The 25,338-nt window shown below is 39.5% G+C and overlaps 1 protein-coding gene across 1 annotated transcript in view; it reads right to left on the reverse strand.

Moving 5' to 3' along the window:
- Positions 1-25,338, reverse strand: part of trpm5 (transient receptor potential cation channel subfamily M member 5) — a 122,229-nt gene that overhangs the window by 43,355 nt on the left and 53,536 nt on the right. The window contains exons 2-5 of the mRNA XM_062966345.1: positions 7,672-7,742; positions 6,872-7,025; positions 5,246-5,426; positions 3,274-3,440 (exon numbers count right to left, since the gene is read on the reverse strand). Coding sequence (XP_062822415.1) covers positions 3,274-3,440; positions 5,246-5,426; positions 6,872-7,025; positions 7,672-7,742 — 573 coding nt within the window. The remainder of the gene's footprint in view (positions 1-3,273; positions 3,441-5,245; positions 5,427-6,871; positions 7,026-7,671; positions 7,743-25,338) is intronic.

The raw sequence follows: 25,338 nt of genomic DNA on the forward strand, positions 1-25,338 counted from the left end.
CTCTGAAAACAAGGGAATTCCAGACAGGAAACAATCAGGGCCAGCTAACACCTCCCAACAAAGTATTCCCATCATCAAAGTCTGGAAAATCCTCTGTTTTCTCAGGGCCACAGACAGTAGAAGCACATAAAATATCGCAAACAACACCACTCTGAAAACAAGGGAATTCCAGACAGGAAACAATCAGGGCCAGCTAACACCTCCCAACAAAAAATTCACTCAGGGAGGAAACAGCCAGGCTTTAAAGCTGCAAGGCCATTACATCCTAATCATTTTTCCTAATTGCAGCATTCATACTTGCCTCCAACAAACAAAAAAAACCAATCAGAAATATTGTATATTCACAACCTTTAGGAAATAATATCCCCTGATGGCGCAGCGTGTTAAAGCGCTGAGCTGCTGAACTTCTGGACCGAAAGGCCACAGGTTTGAATTGGAGGAGCGGAGAGAGCCCCCACTGTTAGCCCCAGCTTCTGCCAACCCAGAAGTTCGAAAACATGCAAATGTGAGTGCATCAATAGGTACTGCTCCGGCGGGAAGGTAACGCCGCTCCATGTAGTCATCCCACATGACCTTGGAGGAGTCTACGGACAACGCCGGCTCTTCGGCTTAGAAAAGGAGATGAGCACCAACCTCCAGAGTCAGACACGACTGGACTTAATGTCTGGGGAAAACCTTTACCCTTGACCTTAACTACCACCAATTCCTCAATACTTTATTTCCCATACCACCATACTTCGCCACAGCAACGCGTGGCCGGGCACAGCTAGTATTATAATAATATGAAAATATAATAGAATAATAATAGAATAATAATAGAATGATATAATAATAATATAATAATGTAATATGATATAAAATATATTAATAGGATAATATAATTATGGGATATAATAATAATAACAGAATATGATGATAATAATATGGTAATAGAATAATACTATAAAATAATAAGTTTCATGGCATAGGATAGGAATAAGAATGGGAGGAGAATCCCAATGCGTCCTGTGCCTTTAAGAAGCAGAAGGACGAGTGGAAAGGGTATTGAAGCCCTCTTCCTTCCCTCCCACCCTCCCTTGCCCTGGCACCAGGAGCCAATCAGAAGCCTCTGGGACGAAGGGAGCATGGCCAGGATGGAGCTTTGTCTCCGAAGGAAGAGACGGCAGCGACGGAAGGTTTTTTGAGCCATGGCTAGGGGACAGGCAGGAGGCAAGGCAAGGCCAGCCAGGGAGGGAGGCACAGAAAGCAAGCACTCTCTCTCTCTCCCTCCCTCCAGTGCGTATGAGTGCTGCTTCTGCCCTGCAGCCATGCTTCCCAATGGAACTCTGCTGCAGCCTGGAAGGTCCCATTCTTAGTTGTTAGGTCTTACTTTCAGGGGAGGCCTTATATTTGGCAATCCCCCTAAACCCCTACTAGGTCTTATTCTTTGGCGAGGTCTTATTTTAGGGGAAACACGGTATCAATAATACTATCATTATGGGGAAAAGGGTCCTTAGTACAAATTGAATACACTTGCCACTTCATCACATTGAAGCAAAGAAGTGTAGAGCTCAGTCTTATTCTGTTTTAAAAGGAAACGGATAATTTCCCTACCTTCACCACACTGTTAAATGTGCCAGTGTTACTCCGTGGTTCTCAGCATTCGTTCCATAGAGCTGCCACCTCACTTTAATCACTAGGCACCACCCACCATCCCCCCCTCCCTGTTCTTTGTGGAGAGGGGACTCCTCTCTTTGAAATGCCAGCTGTTACATGTTAACCCCCAGGACTGCACAGCATGGAGATATGGCATAATAATAATAATAATAATAATCATCATCATCATCATCATCATCATCATCATCATCATCATCATCATCCTTCTCTCCCGGCTTTCCCATGCAACACTAGACACAGACATATCTTGGAAGGAAGGGAAAGGAAGGACCTGGAAAGCCTGTTTTTTAAAAAAGAATTTTTTCTGGCAAAGTAAAATTCACTGAACAAGAGGTAAAGCTTTCCCTAACAAGGGTACTTTTTGGCTCCTCCCACAATTTCCCCTCTTAGAAATTGTGGGAGAATAGACATTTCATTTTAAACCTGGGAGCAGCAAATGCTATCACATTAGAAAACTGGCCAAACATCCAGATCATTTCCAAAAATCCACTTCCCCACAATCTCCTGAAACATTTGAAAAGTATGCTGGCCTCCACACTTAAAATACACAAAGAATGCCCTATCCTACACGTGAAGCCAAACTAATGTGATGAGAACAGTGGCTTCCTGGATTTTAAGTGTACCACTCAGTGGAATTTAGTAAATGTGATGAAGCGGTTGGATTTTTCTCCAAGTAAATGTGGGCCAGATTGAGCTGTGTTTTTTTTCTTTACTTGGATAATTGTTTATGATTAGCATTGCTTATCTGTTTTAAGAAGGGTTTATTTAACCATTTTTAGAGGCTAGTCCCAACAGTTGAAGCAATAACAAGTAAACTTTAACAATCGTTAGTGAAGAGATATCAAAAAAATTCACAAAGCAACAGTAAACAGAGGGTTTTAACTTAGAAACTCAGCAAAAGAGGGATGCACAAGAGGATTGTTTATTTATTAAACTTTGGAGTCAACCCTCCTTGTTCACACAAGCAGGACAATATCTCCCTCATTCTCTTATGACCATTTGGGGATAATTTTGTATTGCCAGAATAATTTTGGTATATTAGTCAGTTTTTGAACAGCAGAAATTATAGATTCTCAGAGTTTACAGGACCACCAAGACTATTTAGTTTTTAACCCAACATGACTAGTCATAGTCAGGCTGGAGTGAGCTATTTCTTCCACATTCAGACAGTTTGAATTTGATTCTCTTAGCACAAGTGGACATAAAGTTGAAATACTGATATAATTTCCAACTAATAAAAATTCAAGAACTAATTTGTGATATGATAACCTCTACATGGCTATCATATCCCCTTTCAGCCTTCTTTTGCCCAAGCTAAACATACCCAGCTCCCTAAGCTGCTCCTCATAGGGCTTTGCTTCTAAACCTTTGATCCTTTTGGTCACCCTTCTGGACCCAATGTTGTTCTAGGTGAGATCTGACCAAAGCAGAAGAGAGTGGGACTATGATTTTCTTCAGTCTCAACACTACTCCTATTGATGCAGCCTAGAATCACATTGGCCTTTTAAACTGTCTTGTCGCACTATTGTCACGCCAAAGGGACCTAAAGGCTCTATCTTTATTTATATTTATTTTTCATATTTCCTTATTTCAATCAAACAGAGAAAATATATTTACCTTAGCATTTTCCAGAAGTTCTTTATCCTTAATTTTCCCCAGTGACGTTATTCCTATTGCAACAACTTTCACTGTAGAAGAAGTACTTGCCAACGTGTGATCTCGGACTGCATGCCCTATATTTTTTGTTATTCCAACACGCAAGGCACTGGTGAAGATCCATGCACCTGAAATTAATTTGTTTTACTGTAAAATATTAGATAACATGAAAGATGTTTCTAGGTCTTAGAAAATTATACTACATTGTGTTTTATAGTTTATAGAGATACAGTCCAGTTATGAGTTGGTTTCTATACAGCATACATTGAAGAGTGCAATGGATTTATTTTATTCATTTGTATTCATAATGTTTAAATCATTGTGTAGTCCTGTGATGTCAACATATACCAACATGCCATTTAAATTAATCTTAATCAACTGGAACTTGTTCAGAAGAGCTGTGTGGTGGCCTTAATAATGACAGTTAAGATCATACATCAGAAATTAAAGTGAGAAGCTTAGACAAATTATCCGCAACATCTGATTGTTCTTGTTGTTGGCCTCTGTCTGAGTTATAGTTTTGTAATAGGAGCCTCCGATGGCCTAGGGGATAAAAGCCTCGTGACTTGAAGGTTGGGTTGCTGACCTGAAAGCTGCCAGGTTCGAATCCCACCCGGGGAGAGCGTGGATGAGCTCCCTCTATCAGCTCCAGCTCCAAGCGGGGAAATGAGAGAAGCCTCCCACAAGGATGGTAAAACATCAAAACATCCGGGCGTCCCCTGGGCAACGTCCTTGCAGACGGCCAATTCTCCCACTCCAGAAGCAACTCCGGTTGCTCCTGACACAAGAAAAAAAAGTTTTGTAATGTTTGTTGAAAACATCATATGACAACAGTACTCTGTTCCTGTAGTTCCCATCAGTTCCCAATACATAGCCGGTTTCAGTTGCAATTTTATGCATAACTATTTCAAAATCAATCCAGTTGAATTCACTAGGACTTACTTCAGGATAAACATTCAACTCTGAAAAAGAGCTCTAAATACTGGACTGATTGCTACCTCTATCCCAGAAGTTCATCGGTTAGGACTCTGCTCTGCACTTTATCCACTTCTCCGGCCCTATGCTATCTCGTTGTACTAAGTCTGGCCCAGCTCTCTTATACCATAGCTGTTCAGCAGGCCTTGGGATCCTGGGGACCCTTGGGATCAGTTAGGACCCTGCTCTGCACTTTACCTACTCCCCTGGTCCTATGTTACTTCATTGCACTAGCCCTGGCCCAGCCCTCTCATAGTTGTCTAGGCGCACTCTGAAATTCTGGCCATTGGTAGTTGAATTTTGCCTGATGGAATAGTATTGGAACTGGCTTTTAAATGTTAAATGTGTATGATTGTTTTAATTGTATTGTGTTCATGTTTTATAATGATAATTCTGTATGATTTTGTGTTGGAATTGAATGCTTTATCTATGTTGGAAACCGCCCTGAGTCCCCTCGAGGAGATAGAGCAATATACAAATAAATAGTTAAATAAATAAATACTATTATCATCGTCATCATTATCATTATGTGACCCTTTAGATGCTGTTGATCAGCATCTCCCATCACACCAAATGTTGAGGAATGATGGGATCTGCAATTGAACAACATCCAAAAGGCAACATGTTCCCCATCTCTGATGTATGTTCCCTGTAGTGAGCTTTCCCCCTTTAACTCTGATTCTTTCAAGGAACAGGGCTGAAAGCTAGATGACATTGCTTTTAGTCTTTTTCTCAGTTCAGACACAATATGATTTATTTATTCTATCTCCAGCTGATATTGTAGTTCAACAAAGTGGACACATCCATGTTTACAGAAAACATCTCATACAGGATCAACACAGATCGGCAAGGAGAGGATAATAATAGCCTTTTTTTGGTATGGGAAATCTTTTGGAAGCTTATCCTTTTCTCAGCCAGAAGGAATTTTACTAAACAGTTACATTAAAATAGAACTAACCAGTGCTTTGAGCAGCCTTGACTAGTCCTTTTCTTAAGGTGTCACGTAACCAAGGTTTCATCAGGAAATTTTCTTCTTCTCCAACTAAAGAGACAACCAGGTTGGGAGCAGGAAGGTTCCATTTGTTGTTCATGACATCAAAAATAACCCCAGGATGGATTGCACACGGGACCTTAATGAACTGTAATCAAGGAAAGGTTATGTAGATAAAGTGTATGAGAATGATAGGAAACCATAGGACTAAAGAAAGAGGACTTCCCTGTATCTTACATGCCAAAACCTAATACATATTTTACTCATTCTGGATGGCCAAGTTAACATTTAGTTGTTACTAGCTGTGCCCGGCCACGCATTGCTGTGGCGTTGTCTGGTGGTGTTGGTGAGAAATTGTTGAGATAGTGGTGGTATTGAATGTCTGTTGTATGGTTGTCTTTATGTTTAGTATGCATTTGGTTGTTTGTGTACTGTGAAAGTGGTGAGGGTAGAGGGGGTCTATGTCCCTGTGTAGTATTGTATAGTATTTATACGTTGTCCATGTGTTGTGAATGCTTGGATTGTGTCCTGCTGCATAGTAGAAAGGGTTGGGCTGGATGGCCCTTAGGGGTCTCTCCAAACTCTTGTGCCTGTCCCCTGGGCTGAGTAGGTTGCTAGGAGACCAAGTGGGTGGAACTTAGCCTTGTAACTGGCAGCAATTGGATAAAAACAATTATTCCTCTCCCTCTAATTACGACTTTATTTTTCTTTTCTTTTTGTTGTATCAACCTAGAGCCATGGATGAAGGGTTTTGTTGTCAAATTTCGAGGTTGGGGGGCCTGTAGTTTTGTTGTTTTGTCCGCTGCCCTGATGCCATCACTCTTTTATATATATATAGATGGGAAATGGGAAAGAACACAATGAAAACTACTGTAAATAAGAATAGCTAAGATGCTTGGAAACACATGAAGGAACTAAGGGCGCACCCTTTGCCCCAGTTTGACAAACTGCCACTGCATCCAATTATTTTTCTACGATGGAAATTTCTTCAGGTCTGTTTTTAGAACTCTTTTTCAGAGTTTAATCCAGATCTGAAATATGAACACAAAACTGATTAAGAATCAGTCAAAAGATAATTGATAAATAAGGGATTGAGATCCTTGGGCAATAAGCTAAATTGTGATGCATGTTTTCCTCTGGCTCCAAACCCATCTTTTACTTATTTATTTACCCCAAAAGCCAACTAGTAAGATGCAGCCCCCCCCCCCCTACACACACATACATGGCATTTTACTGGTCACTAGTGCAGGGTAGCAGAGAAGTGTCCAGATATATTTCTCTAGCAAGATGTACAGAAACAGGCATCCCCTGGGACTTCCCAGAGGTCCTCCAAATATGTCAGAGGACAATATCATCAGTATAGGAATGTGGAACATGTCTGTATGGTGGTGCTGCAGAAGCTCAAAAAGTGGGGCTGGATGATCAGTAGAGAATGCCAACCTCCGCAATCACAAAAAGTGAATCACATCGAGGTAAATTAGAATTATGCCTTCCTAAATCACTAATGGAATACCAGGCAATATTTTTAGACTGAAGCATAGAAATAGGATTCCAGAAAAATCATTGTTCTTGATGTAGAGTGTTTTGGACTACCTTTCCCCGTTTCTTCACAGAAGACATGAAGTCAATTTCCCCTGTGCAGTATGGCAATTCCCTTCTAAATGTTTCTTCATTGTCACTGTTATACAGTTTATTCTGGGGATTCTCCTTTGGGATCACAGCAGGATCATTGGGTTGACTGGATTCTCTGAAAAGAATGAATTGGAAAAGAATGACTGACTCAGACTCCTTCTACACTGCCATATGAAATCCAGATTATCTGCTTTGAACTGGATTATCTGGCAGTTTAGACTCATATAATCCAGTTCAAAGCAGAAAATGTGAATAATCTGGATTATATGGCAGTGTAGAGGGGGCCGCAAACTACTCTAAAAGACTTTAATCAAATATAATATTTTTTTAAAAATATGTAGATGTCAATTTTGTGTCAATTTCTCTGTTTTAAAAGTGCTTTTAATTGATTTTATATAATGTCATAAAATCAAATTATGTTATTCACATTAATGCTTTACATGATTAATTAATATATTAGTAAAGAAAATAAAATATTTGAGAACTTGACAAATAAGAACTCGTACTTGGATGTACTAACAAAACTCCATAATCAACTTATTATACCTTCCTTGGTCTTTCCCCCCACTCTTATGGTATAAAAATGTGAAAATGAAATTTAAATATGTATGAATAAAAAATTTAATATATTTATCTGTGTTTGTATGTTGGTAATAGTATACATTGAGTGATTACATGTGTACAATTATTGTTTACACATAGAACAATTCCAGTTCACAGCTTCTCTTTCTTATTGTATAAACCATTGCCAAAGAACTTACACTTCATTCTTTAAGTCCAATTTATCATTTGAAATACTTTCCCTTTTTCTGAAGGCTTGGAGTACAATATTCTGAGGAGGGAAGAAAAGTAAAGATTATATTTGGCTTGATTGTGTCAAGCAGAACATTATGTGCATATGTTATCTGTCAGGGAGAAATCAAATTAACATTCTTGCTGATACATGCAACTGGAGAACGAACAATAGAGTATGATTGCTCAATATTGCTCAATATTTAAATTAATAAGGAACCACTATTTTGCAATCTTCTGGTTTTGGTTCACAAATTGGTCTTTTAGGGAGTTAGGATTTTTTTGGGAGCTGGATTGCTCCTGTTGTTGAAATATTACTTTTTCATTGATTGATGCCTACTTGAGGGCTACGCATAATATTGTCAGCCTGTAATAACCTGATCATATGATTAAGCTCCAGTGAACACCATATGCTCAAAATCCAAATGAACTCATAGATGAACAATATGAGAGACAAGACAAAAGCAGGTTGAAGTGGTTTTGCAAACCCAGCATGAGTGAAAATTGTTTCATTTTGTTTCAGTTATAGATAGACAGAAACAGCGTATTATGCTAAGATACAGTAAGTATGCATGTATGTGTTATGGGATAGGATCCATTGACCCCAAACTTCCATAAATAGTCTATATTCCAACAAAAGAGAACCTACTCACATTCAAATTGAACACAAGATATACATCATAACTATGGTTGGTTTTATTTATGTGGATACTGTATTCAGTGGTCACAATGCTTTATTTTTGAACTGATAGAAGACACATCAAAATCACAATGGACCAAATTCGTATTGAAACAATAACAAAAGTCTGGATTTCAAATTGCAAATTGAAACTCCCCCTCCAAATCCTATCTAATCTTCCTAAAATGAAATGGGGGGGGGGGGGGAATCCAACATTCAAAATGAAACTTAAACAGATTTCTGCCATTTCACACACCAGTTTCTAACATGGGCAGAAAGATGTATATTGTTCTCAGCACATTTTTCATCAATATCAAAAAACACTCAAGTGAAATTTTACCACACTTGCCTTTGGACCATCAGGTTTCAACCAACATCACAGTAATGCTGTCCTACCCTTCATGATTCCCAGTTTCTACTGTTTCCAGTTCCATCCTCACACCTCACCCCATTTTTCTGTTCTCATGACCAGTGGAAATTAGTCTTTTATACAGCATCCAGTTCACTTGCATTGCAATGTGTGAATTCATAATCATCACCAGTTCTGCTTTGCAGCCCATTCTTCCACTTCACCATTCCCCGTCAGCTCAGAACAGCACTAGGGAACAACCACTAGGTGGCTACATAAAACAGCATTTGGAAAAGTGTGTGCATGGGCACTGGGATGTTTGTTGCAAGTTTGCATTAAAAATCTCATTTCAAAATGGTGTTATGTCCTGTCTATAGCTGCTGAAGTACATTAGGAGCTAAAAAAAAGTATAGAAGGCCTATACAGTTAGAGCACTGTGGTTCCACTTTAACCATCATGGCCACATCCTATAGGATCCTGGGATTCATAACTTGCTGAGGTATTAGAAGCACTCTCCGGCAGAAAGTTTTAAAGGCCCTTCCATAAACAAACAATCCTCGGATTCCACAGAGTGTTTTCACTGCAATTAAAATGGAATCATAGTGCACAATGTGACAGGGACCTAGGGTTTCCAGTGGAGAAAAGAAATTGTAAGTAAATATCCTGTTGTTGTTTTTCAGCTTATTGACTGACTTTCCGTATGAAAACTCAATATCATACCTGTTGGAGATGTTGAATGCAATCTGAAATCATTCATAGTTTAATAAACAACAGTTGCAGCTCTTTGTTAGAAGGCTACATTTTGATATTTTCCTTGAATGAGCATTTGTCTTTTTGGAAACCAGACCCACGGACAAGACCCCTAGTGGGGTGGTTCTCAATTTTTGACACTTTGTGTTTTTAAAATTTTTTTAACTCCCAGAATCTCTTACCATTTGCCATGTTATTTGGAGATTTGGGGAGGTGAAGTCCAAAACCTCTAGCTCAAAGGCTATGAACAACAGATGCAGCTCCCCACTGTTTTCCCCTTGGCTAGAAATCATTCTCCAAGACTCTGCTAGTCCCCATATCTAAGGCCTTATCTGCACTGCCAGAATGCAGATTAACTGCATTGAACTGGATTATATAGCAGTGTAGACTCAAAAAATCCAGTTGAATGCAGCTCAATCTGCATTATATCAGTCTACTCTGACCATTATAATGCAGTTCAAACTACATTATATGGCAGTGTAGATGGGGCCTAAGATGAAGGCATTGTGACTTACATTTAAAAGAAGGTTTTAACATTAGTCAGTAGGCACCCCCATCCCATTTCACATTATGGCAGGAATGAGCAGTGGACAGCACTTCAGATGTTACCGAAATTCAGCTCCCAGGATTTTTCTTGATAGGATGCATTGGACAGTGGTAGTCCAACACTGCTTGGAGGGCTACAAGATTCCCATAGTTCCATTACCAGAATTAAAATAGCACCAGCAGGTAAACAAAGTTATTCTTATCCACAAGTTACTGATTAAGCCAATTAAACTTTCCAGCCCTGCTTCTTGCTGTTGAGCTTGCCACTCTTAGCTGTGGAAATGTCAGCCATCTGCTATGTTCATTTTGGTTCTCTGTACTACTACTTCTTGGCTGGATTATTACAGTGGTGTCTGTCTAGTTCTATTGCCCAGAGGTTACCACAGAGGTATTTTCATTTATCTTTTCAGACGTGCTGCCGGAATTGCCACGGATTGTGGTGATTCTGGTGGTGCCCATCTGAGGGTGTAGGGAACCCGTCGCCTCACACCCCGCATTGCCCGACTCACCCATTTCCCCATCCCACAGGGGGAAGCATCTGCCACCCAGCTTCCACTCATTGATCTAAGGCAACTCGGGAAGCCTCCCGGGTTGCAGCCACGGCGCCATGCACTGGTTCACCTTCTCCTTTATATTGGAGCCCCAGCAGAAGTTGCACTGCGTCATGGGATGGGAGCCGGCAAGCTCCATTGTTAGGGAGAAGGCAAACCAGTGCATGCTGCCATTTCACCCTTGTCTGATGAGATTGTAAATCTGATCTCCACCAAGAATGCACAGTTATCCCTCCCATTAAGTTTGCAACCACTGCCCCTTAGTGTGGCCTTAGTATAATATGGGCCTGTTCTGAATGTTTTTAAGATAGGTATGGTAGACATCTGTTAAGAGTGTTTTGATTGTGTATTCCTGCATGGCAAAGGCTTGGACAGGATGACCCTTGTAATCTCTTCCAACTTTGTGATTTTGCTGCTGATCAGATCAGCTTCAGAATATAGAAGGGAAGCCGGCATCATCTTTTCCTTTACTTCAGGTATCAGCCCTGCAAGGATGAATTCATCTAAAGACTGCTTTCTTCTGCGACAATGGTAAAGTTTAGGAGGCTTAGGTTCTTCAAGCAGAAATGCACTCCAGCAGTGTCCCCAATTATTGATAGAGGAAAATCCACTCAATCATTACAGTGGCTCTTCAGTGCTACTGCTCCAACACAAGAGTGTGTACATGCACACCTTTCTTTGTCTGCACCCATCTTACTATTGAAGGAAGAGCCAGGGAAGCAAGAATGGTTGCTTGCTACCCTAAGGGCCCTGTTCATTTTACCATGAAAAAAAATCTGGGAGAGAATACAGCAATTCACTTTTTTACTAGTAATATTAGTATTTATATCCTGCTTTTTCATTGTCAAAGAAGACTCAAAGCCACAAACTTTAAAAACCATAACAATTTATGAATTAAAATCTAACACATATAAACATTATAATTAAACATAGAAATGACAAAAATACATAGTTAAAACCAATGAAACAATCAAACAAATCTATAATGCCTCCGGAGCTGAGCTATTGTGGGAGGAAACTCAAGAAAATATTATTTTTAGGCCCTCTACCAGAGAACATTGGCTCCAGAAAACATTCAGAATAATATGAGGGCTCATTCCTGCTAGAGATAGAAACAAATGAGATAAAATCTGGTAAAATTAGCTAAAATCAGTTCATTTATTAATTAAAGTAGTTTTTTCTAATGAAAAGGATGTATTTAAAGCTCATTAGTTTGTTTGTTTTTTGTAACTGAACAGTGTGGCTTGGAATTTTATCAACTTAATTGTAGAAATAAATTAATCTGTTTTATGTTAATTAAATTAGAGACTTTTAAAGAGCCAATATATTTTATAGTATCTAGCTTGTTCCTGACCAAATCCTAGTTATTGCTATTTTCTTGAATTTTGAAAAGCCACAATAGATTTTTTTTTGTTAGCCCTTTACAGTCCCTAGTGCCCAAATTAATCATTTGTGGTCATGATTATTCTATGACAGTTTAGTTAAATCCAACTTAAGAGATTTTAAACCAAACAAGTAATAACATTGGTCTTCCTATGATCCTATATTACACACGACCTAGGTTTCTCACCTGTCCTGGGAAACTGAATTTTGTAGCTCGTAATCCTGGAAAGTGATGACATAATAAGGGAGCAAGAGAAAGAAAGAAAGAAAGAAAGAAAGAAAGAAAGAAAGAAAGAAAGAAAGAAAGAAAGAAAAGGGAAAAAATAAAAAATAAAAAAAATAAAAAATAAGGTTTCTAGTGGCTGGATGTGCATTTGAATTTTTTGAAATCCGTATAACTGTTTCCTTCTCTCCAAACTCTTAACAGGGATGGGATGTGTGTATAAAATCAGGGATGGCACTTGTCAGCTTCATTTTAATGCAAGAATTTAACTTAAATCCAAAGTGCAATTTAATATAAATATTATATCTAAGTTTGAGCTCATAAAATCGAAGTATAACTGAATTAGATTTTTAGCGTTATTAATGATGCATTAATCATATTAATCTTTTCCAGCTAGTATTCTTATATTTGGCTCCTTTTTTATTGCCAGCATGCAGGATTCACTGCCACTAAGTTGCTCATTCAACCCTTCTTCTTGCTTCCATGTCTGCGTCTGCTGTAATCCTAGTTGGGTGGTGGCCTAGGAGCATTATCTATCCCCAAACCAGCCCATCTTAAACACTGATCTAAAGTTTGGTAGACAACTCCACCCGTATTCTTAATTTCACTGTCTGGTGCGTTCAGCCTTGTCACAGATTATACCATATTACCTTTGCAAACTGGCTCTTGTTGCCTGCCAAGCTATTTTGCATTTTGTTTCAGCTTTCAGTTTTCCTGGCACATAAGAACATTTTTAAAGCTCAGAGGAGATACAAACCAAATGCACTGGTGTTATAGGGATGCAGAGAAGAGGCTCCAACATGGTGATTCTCAACCCCCAGAATCTATTATTATTAGCCATGTTCGTTGGAGCTTCTGAGAAATGACATCCAACAACAGCCTGCCACCCCCAAGCTAATAAACGTAGAGTTAAATAAATTAACAACCTTAGCACATAAAGAAGAGTTAAAAGTCAGTTGGTCCTAAGAGCATGCAGCATGAGGAATAAATGGAAGAGAGCAAGACAAAATCTGTTGGAATGCAAAAACTGGAAAATATGTAAGTGGTGATCCATGTCACAATGCTAAATTTTGAAGTTTAGGAGCTCATCATAACAACCTCCATATCTGTGTCATGAAAAATAACCAGCACTTTTAGGCAGCCATGTTTTATTTATTTACAGCATTTATATTCCTCCCTTCTCACCCCAAAGGGGACTCAGGGCGGATCACATTGCACACATAAAGGCAAACATTCAATGCCATAACATAGAACAGAGATAGAGACAAGATGCAGGCACGGGTTGGCCTCGAACTCATGACCTCTTGGTCAGAGTGATTTGTTGCACTTGGCTTGCTTTCCAACCTGCCACAGCCCGCACAACAATAAACAACTATAGCACAAGAAACAAGTAAATCAAATGGATGTTAATTCTACTTTAAATTCTACTACTCCCAAAATATGTTGCAGTATAACACAAACATCTGATGACAAGAGATTGTTTCCAGGAAAATCTATTCTAGCTTCTCATCTACATGCAGCCATTAAGCTCAGAAGGAGAAGGAAGCCTGACAAAGGTGGCAGATTATAACATCATTGCTGCTAATCAAAATGTCCTGGCACATCAGTCCTGTGAGTCATGGATTTGCCACACCACTCTTGGTAAGGAAGGGTATGAAAACACATTGGGGAAAGTGTAACTTCTGATCTCTCTCTAGTCTTCTAAAAGCATAACAACTCTCCATGCTATAAACCTGCAGAGAAGCATATGTTCCAGCACTCTGTATTTACACTGACAGACCTTTAGTATATTATGTATCCTTATTTTGTCCTATTTTACTTTTGTGAATAGATATTGGAGATACCCACTTTTAAAAAACAATGTTGTTTACATGCTGTAGTGTCACATATGGAAAAGTGTACAGGATTACCTTCTATTACCTTCCCCACCCTTGCTGGCAAAACCACTTGCCTTCAGAGTAACTGTTCTGGATAAGTCTGAGTACTGCGACCGTACCTCAAGAAGTCTGACTTGACCATGGTGGTTCACGCTCTGGTTACCTCAAGGATGGATTACTGTAACGCACTCTACATGGGGCTGCCCTTGAAGAAAGTCCGGAAGCTGCAGTTGGTACAACAGTCGGCAGCTAGGTTACTAACCGGAGCTGCTTACAGGGAGCGGTCAACCCCCCTGTTCAAGCAGCTCCACTGGCTGCCGATAATATTTCGGGCCCAATTCAAGGTGCAGGTTATTACCTATAAAGCTCTAAACGGTTCGGGACCTGCCTATCTTTGTGACCGCATCGTCCCCTATGAACCCACCCGATTGCTGAGATCTTCCGGGGAGGCCCTTCTCTCACTCCCACCCTCCTCACAACTGCGTTTGGTGGGGACGAGAGAGAGGGTCTTCTCGGCTGTGGCCCCCTGACTCTGGAACTCCCTCCTCTTATTACGGTCTTACCATTTATGTGTTTTAAATGCATTTTTTATCTTGTATTGTTTTATATATATTATATATTATATATTGTATTACTGTTTTATCTTTTTTATATTGTGATTTGTATTATGTTGCTTACATTTTGTCCTTATGTTGTTTGGGCCGCTGCCCCATGTAAGCCGCCCCGAGTCCCCGCGGGGAGATGGTGGCGGGGTATAAATAAAGTTTCATTATTATTGTTATTATTATTCAACATCTTCTGCATGAAGTGCCAAAAGATTTTAATCTGCAATAGTTGTCTTTTCTAGTATTGCATATTTTTCAACACAATCTCTTCTTCTATAAATCTGATGCTGCAAAATTTCAAGAGTAGAGCTGCTAGGAGGCAAAAGTATTGTCCCATTCTGCCCCCTCCCCAAATAATTCAGCACCTCAACTTCATGTTTAATTCACTTCTCGGCCTTTTAGTATGGCAGGGTGTGAGACATTGAAACTGTTCACATATACAAATCAAATGTTTTGGGTGGCAAAATCCCCACCACCACCACCACCACCACCATAGTCATACCTTTGACGGCATCATTCCTGATTTTTATGATGAAATACAAGTGCTCAGAATCAAAATTAAAATGAAAAAACAAGCAAAGTTTGTCCTTTTAAAAAAATTGAACTACTCTATCAGTGTTTCCCTTTGGTATATAAACAAGGAGTGTAAGACTGTAAAGGGGAATGTAGGACCACATTACATTTTCTGGAACAAAATTTGAAAACCTGTAGAATATTTGAATTACTTGATAATGCTAACTATCCTTCCTGAAGAATGGCAATTCATGTTTACTTTACAAGCCAATGCAGAACAGGTTATTTCAGATACAGTATATGCTGGTGACAGATTGTTTTGAATATAGGGTTGGAAGTTGGATGATGTTAACATTTTGCATAGTGTCATTGTATCATATATCATCTAGTTATATCAGAATGCTTAAGGAATAATAAATACCTTTAGTATATTATAAGATAAATAGCAAAAAAATAGAAAGAGAAATATTTTGTCAAGCCATCTTGATGTGAGATTAGGCGTGATTGAAAATGCATCAGATGTAGGCATGTGTTACATGAGAGGTTCAACATGAAAGTCTTCAAAATCAGTTGGGGCACCTTGAGGATGCTTCCAGAATTATAATTGTTTCCACTTAGTCACACTGCACTAAAGTCACTGATTGGGAAGAGAAGAACAACAGTACTTTTTAAAACATCTTCCAGTTTGTTGCTTTTTTTTTAAACATGTGCTTCGTTTATTTGTTTTATTTAACCTGTTTCATTTGTTCATAGTTTCTGTCATCATTTAAGACTGCCCTGGAACCAAACCAATCCTCAAACTGTGTACCTAACCTTTCTGACAGTGAAACCCTACCTAAAGCTTGCCTAGCTTGTCTTCTTCTTGCCTGTATTTAGCCTCAGTTTATTTGTCTACATTCATGCCCCACTCTGCCCAGACAATAGTTTGGGACTTTCATGGGTGCCTTGGAATCAAGTGAAAGAGGCATTGAGAAATTTGATTTGGATTACATCTTGTATACAACCTGGAAGTAATTTCCTAACTTAAGCAGTAACTCCAGTTTGGCTACTTTTTATATATGTATAGAAATATGTTAGTGGTAACCACAGTGTCCTAGATATCCACGATGTGTTGATTTCCTTTAATCTGAAATCAATGCAAATTAATAAGAGGCCAACACAAACATTAATAGCAAGAATGTGGCCTTGGCCAAGTAATCATGGTGTGTTCCCAAAATAAAACAGCCTACTAGCTATAGTAAACTAGTATAACAAGTTAACATTACAACTGAAAAAGAAGAGCGGCCAACACCACCTACAAAATAGGACATGACTCAACATACCTTAGACTCAACCAGGCAATGACCTCCATACCTGAAACATTCTTCATACAATCTGATTATATAATTTTAATATAGAAAATATTTAGCAGCTGTTGCCTTTGTGGACTTCATTAGACTCTTAAAACATCTTTTGAATACCACAACTCAGCAGAGAAAGATTAATGCTACAATCTAGCTTCCTAATAGAAATTGCTTCCTACTACTTTGGTAAATGGTTATCTTCATTTTTATGTCACTCAGTAGAACAGTTTTATTTGCATAGATATAAAGTGAATGGCTATTCAAAAGATCTATGTTTGGAATTATCCCCCTTTCCCAGTGCCAGATCCAGGTCTGAGGAGACCCTGAAAAGCATATCTTCAAATGGACACTTCTGCAGTTAACAAACCCGCAAGAGGTTCCCAGGTGGCCTGGATAGTCAACATCAGCTCTCTTGCAAGCATACCTGGGAAATGAGTCTGCTTATCATTATAATTTCCTACAATGTTCAAGACATAGCAGCACTCCAGGTCAAGGCACTTGGATGACCTGCTGGCCTGGCAATGTTTGGATCACCAGATGTCAGTGGTAGTTCCCACTATATTGCCTCTGCCCAAAGATGCCAACTATGTTCTTTTTAAAGTAAAGATGGCCATGCTATATCTGGCCCAGATAAATAACTCATGTAGAACACCTTATCTTGGGTTTGCAGAGGTTGGGAAAGTTACTTCTTTGAACCATAGCTCTAGGAATTCTCCAGTATCTGGGTGATTCTAGGAGCTGAGGGCCCTTCCACACAGCCATATAACCCAGAATATCATAGAAGAAAATCCCACAATATCTGCTTTGAACTGGGTTATCTGAGTCCACATTGCCATATATCCCAGTTCAAAGCAGATAATGTGGGATTTTATTCAGGGGCCTGAGTCCAAAAGGATAAATTTCCCTTGCTGTGAAATACAATTCAGTTCCTCATCATGAGATTCATCAAACTAGTGAACAAAAATTTTATATTCCTGCTTTTTATATCCTCTACTTATATTTGGACAAATATGATATGCTGACCCTCATCCTGGCCAGTTCCTGTTATCATGCTCCCTCAATCAATCAATCAATCAATCAATCACATTTTTCAAAAAATCTGATATTAGATATGTTTATCTACCAACTATGAATGCCTTGCTATTTTCTGCGAATTTTCAGAATGAAAGGTAGGCAGGAACCTGGGTCTTCCAATCTGGTTTAAATGACAATACCATAGAGATGTTTCAGGGTTTCCCCCAGCTTTTCTATTATGCAAATGAACATTAAAGATATGTGAGAGTATACACTATTGGATTTGCAATCGGCACACATTTAGTTTTTTAAAATAAAGTTGGTACTTTAAACGTGAAGGGCAAAGCATTTGTAGCTGAAATAATGGAAGAGTGGCTCTAAACATCAGTTTTAAGTAGTTTGGCCTGCTATAAATCAATATCATGGGTTTACATCACTTGGAAACAGCCTTTTCTATTTAGTTATAATAATGGTGCATGGAAAATGTTATAACTAGACCTCCATACGGATAATCCTTTTCATATATATTTTTTAGTTTGGAAAGAAGCAAAAGTGGATCTTAGCAAATGTGGGGGGTTGAATTACAGGCTGTCTTTTACTCTCTCAATACTTTCTTGAGCCATTTTAGTGTGATTTGTTAAAATTCTGTTTTTGTAAATAATACTGTTTTATAATACTTAAAGTGGTTTGAGGAATGGAATAGCTCTGGCTTTTTTCAGAACATACATTGTGTGATCCTGGGCTTTGATAGCTGCCTGTGGAAGAATTAGATTGCTCAGAGTTGTTTGGTTTAGGCTGGTGGAATGGGAGTGCTGTGCCAATTAGTTCATAAGCCCTAATTGGGGTAAAAATTCCACATGCATACCAATGCCAGCACAAAGTCACATCAAGATAAGGAGCTGCACTTCCCACATTTACCATCCACAGTGAGCCTTTGTTCCTGGGTTCCCAACTTGGCCCATTCTTACCTATGTCTTTTACTACTTTTCTCAGTTTAGCAGGGACACTCTTGATCAATTCTCCATCCTCCCATTTTTAGCTGATTTTGAAAGGTCTGAGGTTTTCTCTCCTCTTCAATTTCCCTCTCCATCCTCAGCTCATTTTAGTTATTACAAACTGAATTCAAAATGGAAAAAGATATAGTTTTAGTGGCGGGAGAAAACAGGAAGGTGCAGAATCTTGCTCTTTCCTATGGACTCAAGCAAAAACAAACTGCTACTCTCAATCCTAGAACCTGCTATTCCATTACAGTCACATTATCATTGATAAGCCAAAACATCTGGGGACCCACAGGGTGAGAACCACTGTCCTAACTACCCTTCGTGAAGCTGCAAATCCAAGAATAAATCCAAGAATTCCCTTGAATGGAACCATGTCAGTCAAAGTGAAATAATACTGCTATAACTGTGATTGGCTACGCAACTCAATTGTTGTAACAGCTCCACTGGCTGCCAACACGTTTCCGGGCACAATTCGAAGTACCGGTTTTGAATTACAAAGCCCTGTATGGCTTCAGTCCAGGTCATCTGAAGGATCGTATCTCTTTCTATGAACCTGGTAGACATTTACAATCAGTTGGGGAGGGCCTTCTCTCTGTCCCACTACCTGCTCAAGTGCATTTGGTGGCAACACAGGAGAGGGCCTTTTTGGTGGCTGCTGCCAGACTGTGCAATTCCCTCCCAAGAAAGACCAAGAGGGCCACATCCCTGCTTCCTTTCTGCAGGCAGATCAAGACTTTCTTCTGCCAGCAGGTATTTGGGGAAGGATTAAGGGGCACACTGTTGAGGAGATTGTGGGTTGGATTTTGGGGGGATTATATATACACAGGAAAAGCATCCTGGAAACACAATGTTCTGATTTAAATATTGCTGGGAAGAATGGGCAAGACAGAAAATGGCAGCTAAAACTTGGAATCAAATCCAAGAAACAAAGACCTCACTTAGGGCAGATTGAAATCTGCCTTGCTTTATGTAGACTTTCAAGTTCAGTAGTTGTATCTTTTTAAATCTGAAATGTCATCTGTGAGCTGGCACTTGAGAAGTGTGATTGTTAGCCACCTTGGGTCAGGAGAAAGGTGGGGTATAAATAAAGTAAACAACAACAACAACAACAACAACAACAACAACAACTGTATAGTATGAAAGGGCCACTGGACCAAAATGCCAGCTTAGTTGAACATCCTTAATGCTATTTGATTTATCTCTCCTGTGAGCTTACCTTCCTAATTCCTTATTGATTTGAAGCACAGATACATAAGCCTGTTTGCACTTCCATTCACTTTGTTGGGTTTTGAGCAAGTGTATTGACACAATCCCTTTCACATTTGTTTTCATTTAGCACACACAGCTCTGCAGTATAAATATTCTAATGCAAATAAGCCTACTTTGCCTCTTCATTTCTCATAGCTTAATGTTGTATCCAAAACCTGTAGGCATTTGACTATTGTCATTTTAGTGAGTTGGCAAAGCATTTGCTTATGTACTGTCATGACCCTGTAGTGAATGTAAGAAATTGTTGCATAGAAATGGGGAAGAAAGGCACAATATTTTTGCTGCCCAAGGTATGGATGTTACCTTTTTATTTCAGCTAAAGCTGGACTAGATCCTGAATCTCATTTCAGTAGCAAGCGATTTTAGGGGGCGGAGAAACTTCAGAGAAAGAATTCAGAAAGGATCATGGTAGAAGGCATACAAAACTAATTTACTATATGCTATTTCCCCTATGAAAATTATCCGCCCCCACCCAGCCCCAGCTGCTATTAAAAAGTCAGGCAAATTTCAGCAACCCCAGAATATGCTTATTAGTTTACTACTGGCCATCCTGTCATTTATGAAAAACTAAGAACCAGCATGGTGTTGTGTTTTGAGTACTGGATTACAAGTCTGGAGAATAAGACCAGGCTTCAAATCCCTGCTTGGCTATTAAAACCCACTTGGTGACATTGGGCCTCTCAGGGCCCTTCCACACAGCCATATAACCCAGAATAGCAAGGCAGATAATCCACCGTATCTGCTTTGAATTATGTTATTTGAGTCCACACTGCCATATAATCCAGTTGAATGTGGATTTTATACAGCTTTGTGGAAGGGGCCACAGCCATAGAGGTAGGCAAAGGTAAACCTTCACTGAACAAATCTTGCCAAGAAAAGCTTAAGAGAATTTCACTTTCCCCCCGACATTAAGCCTAGCCATGTCCAACTTTGGGAGTTGGTACTCATCTCCATTTCTAAGCCAAAGAGCCGGCATTGTCTGTAGACACCTCCAAGGTCATGTGGCCAGCATGACTGCATGGAGCACCGTTACCTTCCCACTGGAGTGGTACCTATTGATCTACTCACATTTGCATGTTTCTAAACTGCTAGGTTGACAGAAGCTGGGGCTAACAGCAGGAACTCATCCTGCTCCCCGGATTTGAACTGCGACCTTTTGGTCAGCAAGTTCAGCAGCTCAGCGGTTTAACCCGCCAAGCCATCAGGGCTCCAATTAGACATCGATTAAGTGAGACCAACAAATAGAGTTTAAACAGGTTTTCAGACTGCAACTCCTAGAAACCCCATACCACTGTGAGCAGTTGTATCCTTGCCCAGTTAGTACAGTGGCCTCCCACAGTGATTATGTACATAAGGATGCGCTGACACAGATGCAAGAGACTGAAAACAATTCAGCATTTGCAAGACTTGTTAAATAGGCTGATTCGATTTTATTAGTTACAGCTGAAGTATCTTCCGCAGAGTCCATTGTAAACACTGCATAACAGATTTGTGAAGTGTCTAAAACAGCCACTAATCATGCTCAGAAATTTTTTCGGGACCCCACCGTTGAGCTAAGGGATCGGGACCCACAGTTTAAGAAGCAGTGTTCTAATGTACTCAAGCAAACAAGTATCCTCTCTATGATGACAATATCACATAAGCATTATGAGGCAGCCACTCCCATTTCCCTAATGTGTGGCTGCCTCCTGCAGAATTTTGGGAAATGTAGTTTAGGGAAGCCAAGGACCTCTCTGGCTGAGAATTCAAAGGCCCTGCCCTAAACTACATTTCTTTGGCAAAGAAAACTAAATACTCCTGGACTGGATTCACTTAAATGCTTTGTAAAATTGGATGGAGGGGAAATAAAAGGGTTTATGGATGTATGTAAAGTAAGTTGATTTCCATGTATTGATGGATACCATTGCAATAAAAAACAAAATAAAAAACCAGAATGAGCATTAACTGGGAGACTTTGCTGAATGCTCAGTGTGACACAACAAACTGGGATATCAGGACCTCAAGGCAAGAAAAGGATGTCAGGGAGGGTTTCCTCCTGGGAGTGGAAGCTGAGCCCCAAATGGATGAGCAGCCTGACACTCTGGAGATTGCTACTGCTGAGCAGAACCAGGACCCTCCAAGAATGGAAGCACCTGAGCCTGTGATCCCTTCCACACAGTTGAATAAGATACCACATTATCTGCTTTGAACTGGGATATATGTCAGTGTAGACTCTGGTAACCCAGTTCAAAGTAGATATTGCGGTTTATTCTGCCTTGATATTCTGGGTTATATGGCTATGTGGAAGGGCCCTGAGACTCTTCAGGAGAAAGACCAGGAGTTAACTCTTCCCACTCAGCTTAAGGTTGATGCCATCCAGCAGCGAAGCCCAATCGGCTGGCTCAAAGTAGAATCTCGCAGCTGTAAGGACTTTTTAGGAGCAGCATAAAGGGTTAGTGTTTGTCACACTCTTTGGATTTCGGACATGGACGTTTTGGTGAGACTCTGTGCCTTTGACCTTCTGGAATGGACATTGGAATTTGCTTTGCTTGCTCCTTTTGCCTTGGATAGACTTTGGATGAATCTTGGATTGCCTCTGACCACGTTTTGGAAGAAAGGTTGCAAACCCTAACAAGGGATAACAATCATTTCACTTCATTTTGTTTCCTTCTACAAAAATAAATGCTCTACTGAAGATGTATGGTTTAGACTAGAGACTGATGACAGTTGTTGTTAACTCGTGTTTGTATATGATGTATGTGCCAAATTTCATGGGCAAGTTTGAAAAGGAAGTGTATACAAATACAGAGAAGCCTCTTTTGCATCAAGTGCGAATAGTTGCATGCTTCAAATGACATTCCTTGAAAAGGTGGATTATCCTACTTTGTTTTGAAAATAGAGAATGACCACTGAAATTGGAGTCCTTTTGCACACCAACCCTTCCTGAAATGAAATCCACTGTCTACGAAGACAAAGCAGTTGCTGTTTTTCTGTTTTGTTTAACTGGTTCTCAACCTGTATTACATGCTTATATCTCAGCTTTCCAAAATACAAGTGACTTCCAAATCCATTGGGCTATAAACCCCATCATCCTCTTCCAGCAGCATACATTCTGGTTGGAAATGGTCTACCACATCTAGAGGGTATCAAATTGTGGCAGATTTCTAATCTAACCAATTTTTTAAAAAGAGATTCAGATTGTGATTTTCATAGAGAAGAGTTAGAAGATACTTTCATGGCCAGTTTAGCTGTAAACTTTTCTAGGAAGGACATTATTTTTTAAAAAAATCATCAACACCACCTTACCTTTTGTGCCCATTCAGACCCCTCCAATGAATGTGACAAATACAATATAAGTCAAATATAATGAATGTCAAAGCCGAGCTCACATTACAGTAAATAAAGGGAATCCAATTCAAATTTCTATAAACATTATTCACTTTCCCAAGAATTCACTTCATGCTGGCAAAATTCAACTGGTACAAGGTTTACTACTACTTTGAGTATCTCTGCACTGTAGAATTAATGCAGCCTGAGACCACTAAACTGAAATGGCTCAGTATGATGGAATCCTAAGAGTTGTAGTTTTATAAGGTCTGGTGCCTCATCAAAGTGCAAATCTCAGGCTTCCATAGTATTGCACTATGACAGTTAAACTGGTGCCAAACTGCATTCATCCTACAACATAGATGCACCATTAGTTTTCAGATCATTGTTGAAGGAAGGAATCCAGGAACTGATCCCAGACTTTGAAGACTTGCCACACTAAATTTAAGTCTACAGCGAAAGTATTTCAAACAGATGTCTCTCTTGTGCTTTGTGTACAAAAACTTAAGGATACTATCCCATGGGGGGGGGGGGTGTCATATTACCATGGTGTTATGTCCCATTGCATTAAAAAGCAAATTGTATTATTTCTCTGATCCCATCACATGTTGTTCTTTCTTGCCTTTCCCCCGAAATCGTCCATTTTTAGATTTATCACATGAGCGAGTGCAGTTCCCACACACTCCATTAAAAAAACATTGGAAAAAAAGTTTTGGGGATACAGTAGAGTCTCACTTGTCCAACGTTCTGGATTATCCAACGCATTTTTGTAGTCAATGTTTTCAATACATCATGATATTTTGGTGCTAAATGCATAAATACAGTAATTACTACATAGCATTACTGCGTATTTAACTACTTTTTCTGTCAAATTTGTTGTATAACACAATGTTTTGGTGCTTAATTTGTAAAATCATAACCTAATTTGATGTTTAATAGTCTTTTCCTTAATCTCTCCTTGTTATCCAACATATTTGCTTATCCAACGTTCTTCCAGCCTGTTTATGTTGGATAAGTGAGACTTTACTGTATTTGGCTTTCCCCTCCAGTCCCACTACTCTCTAGGAGATCTGAGGCACTGATCTTAACTAGATACCACTTTGGGGATACTGGACTTTATTCACCATTTAACTGCTTCTTCTTTTAAAACCTAATATGTAAACATTTGGAGTGAGTAAATTCTCCATCTTCTTTAAAGGTGGAACCACTTGAAATGCCATGCAAAGAAGATGATTCCCTAAATGGAATGAAGTCCTTAAAATACCAAAAGCCCAAACATTCCTGCAAATGACTTTTATATAAAAGCACCATAATAGAAGCATATAATAATAATAACAACTTTATTTTTATATCCACGCCTCCATCTCCTCGAAGGGACTCGGGGCAGCTTACATGGGGAACACGCCAAATCCAACAACAAATTAAAACCAACCATAGATTAAAACATACTCAATAAAATCAATAACATTACAAAAGAAATAACATAACATGAAACAGCTTCATCAACTAACAATCTATCCCGTACTGAGCACTGAAATACGGGGGGAAGGGGCTAGTGCAATATACTTCTAAAATAGACTGGAGGACAACATGAATAAGAATAATAAATTAGAACTGAAGAAGCAATGTCATGTAACACTAAACTATAGGACGAAGGATAGAGATAAGATACAAGGACTGATGGCAGTTATAGTTGGGCTGAAATTATTATAACTGTTTAATCGAAGGCACAACAGAATATCCATATTTTTAGATCTTTGCGGTACGTGGACAAGGTGGGTGCCAGTCTAATCTCCCTGGGGAGGGAGTTCCAGAGTCGGGAGGCCCCCACAGAGAAGGCCCTCTCCCTCGTCCCCACCAAGCGTGCTTGAGACAGTGGTGGAAGCGAGAGAAGGGCCTTCCCCGCAGATCTCAGAGCCCCTGTGGGTTCATGGGGGAAGATGTGATCGTGAAGATAGGCAGGTCTCAAACCATTTAGAGCTTTGTAGGTAATAACCTGCACCTTTAATTGGTCCCGGAAACTTATCGACAGCCAGTAGAGCTGTTTAAACAGGAGGGTTGACCGCTCCCTGTAACTTGCTCCAGTTAATAACCTGGCTACTGATCTTTGTACCAGCTGTAATTTTCAAGCCATCTTCAAAGGCAGAGCCACCTAAAATGCATTTAAAAAGGTAAAGGTTTCCCCTGACGTTAAGTCCAGTCATATCTGACTCTGGGGGTTGGTACT

This window comes from Anolis carolinensis, chromosome 1 (genome assembly GCF_035594765.1).
Source record: "Anolis carolinensis isolate JA03-04 chromosome 1, rAnoCar3.1.pri, whole genome shotgun sequence".
Lineage (NCBI taxonomy): Eukaryota > Metazoa > Chordata > Lepidosauria > Squamata > Dactyloidae > Anolis > Anolis carolinensis.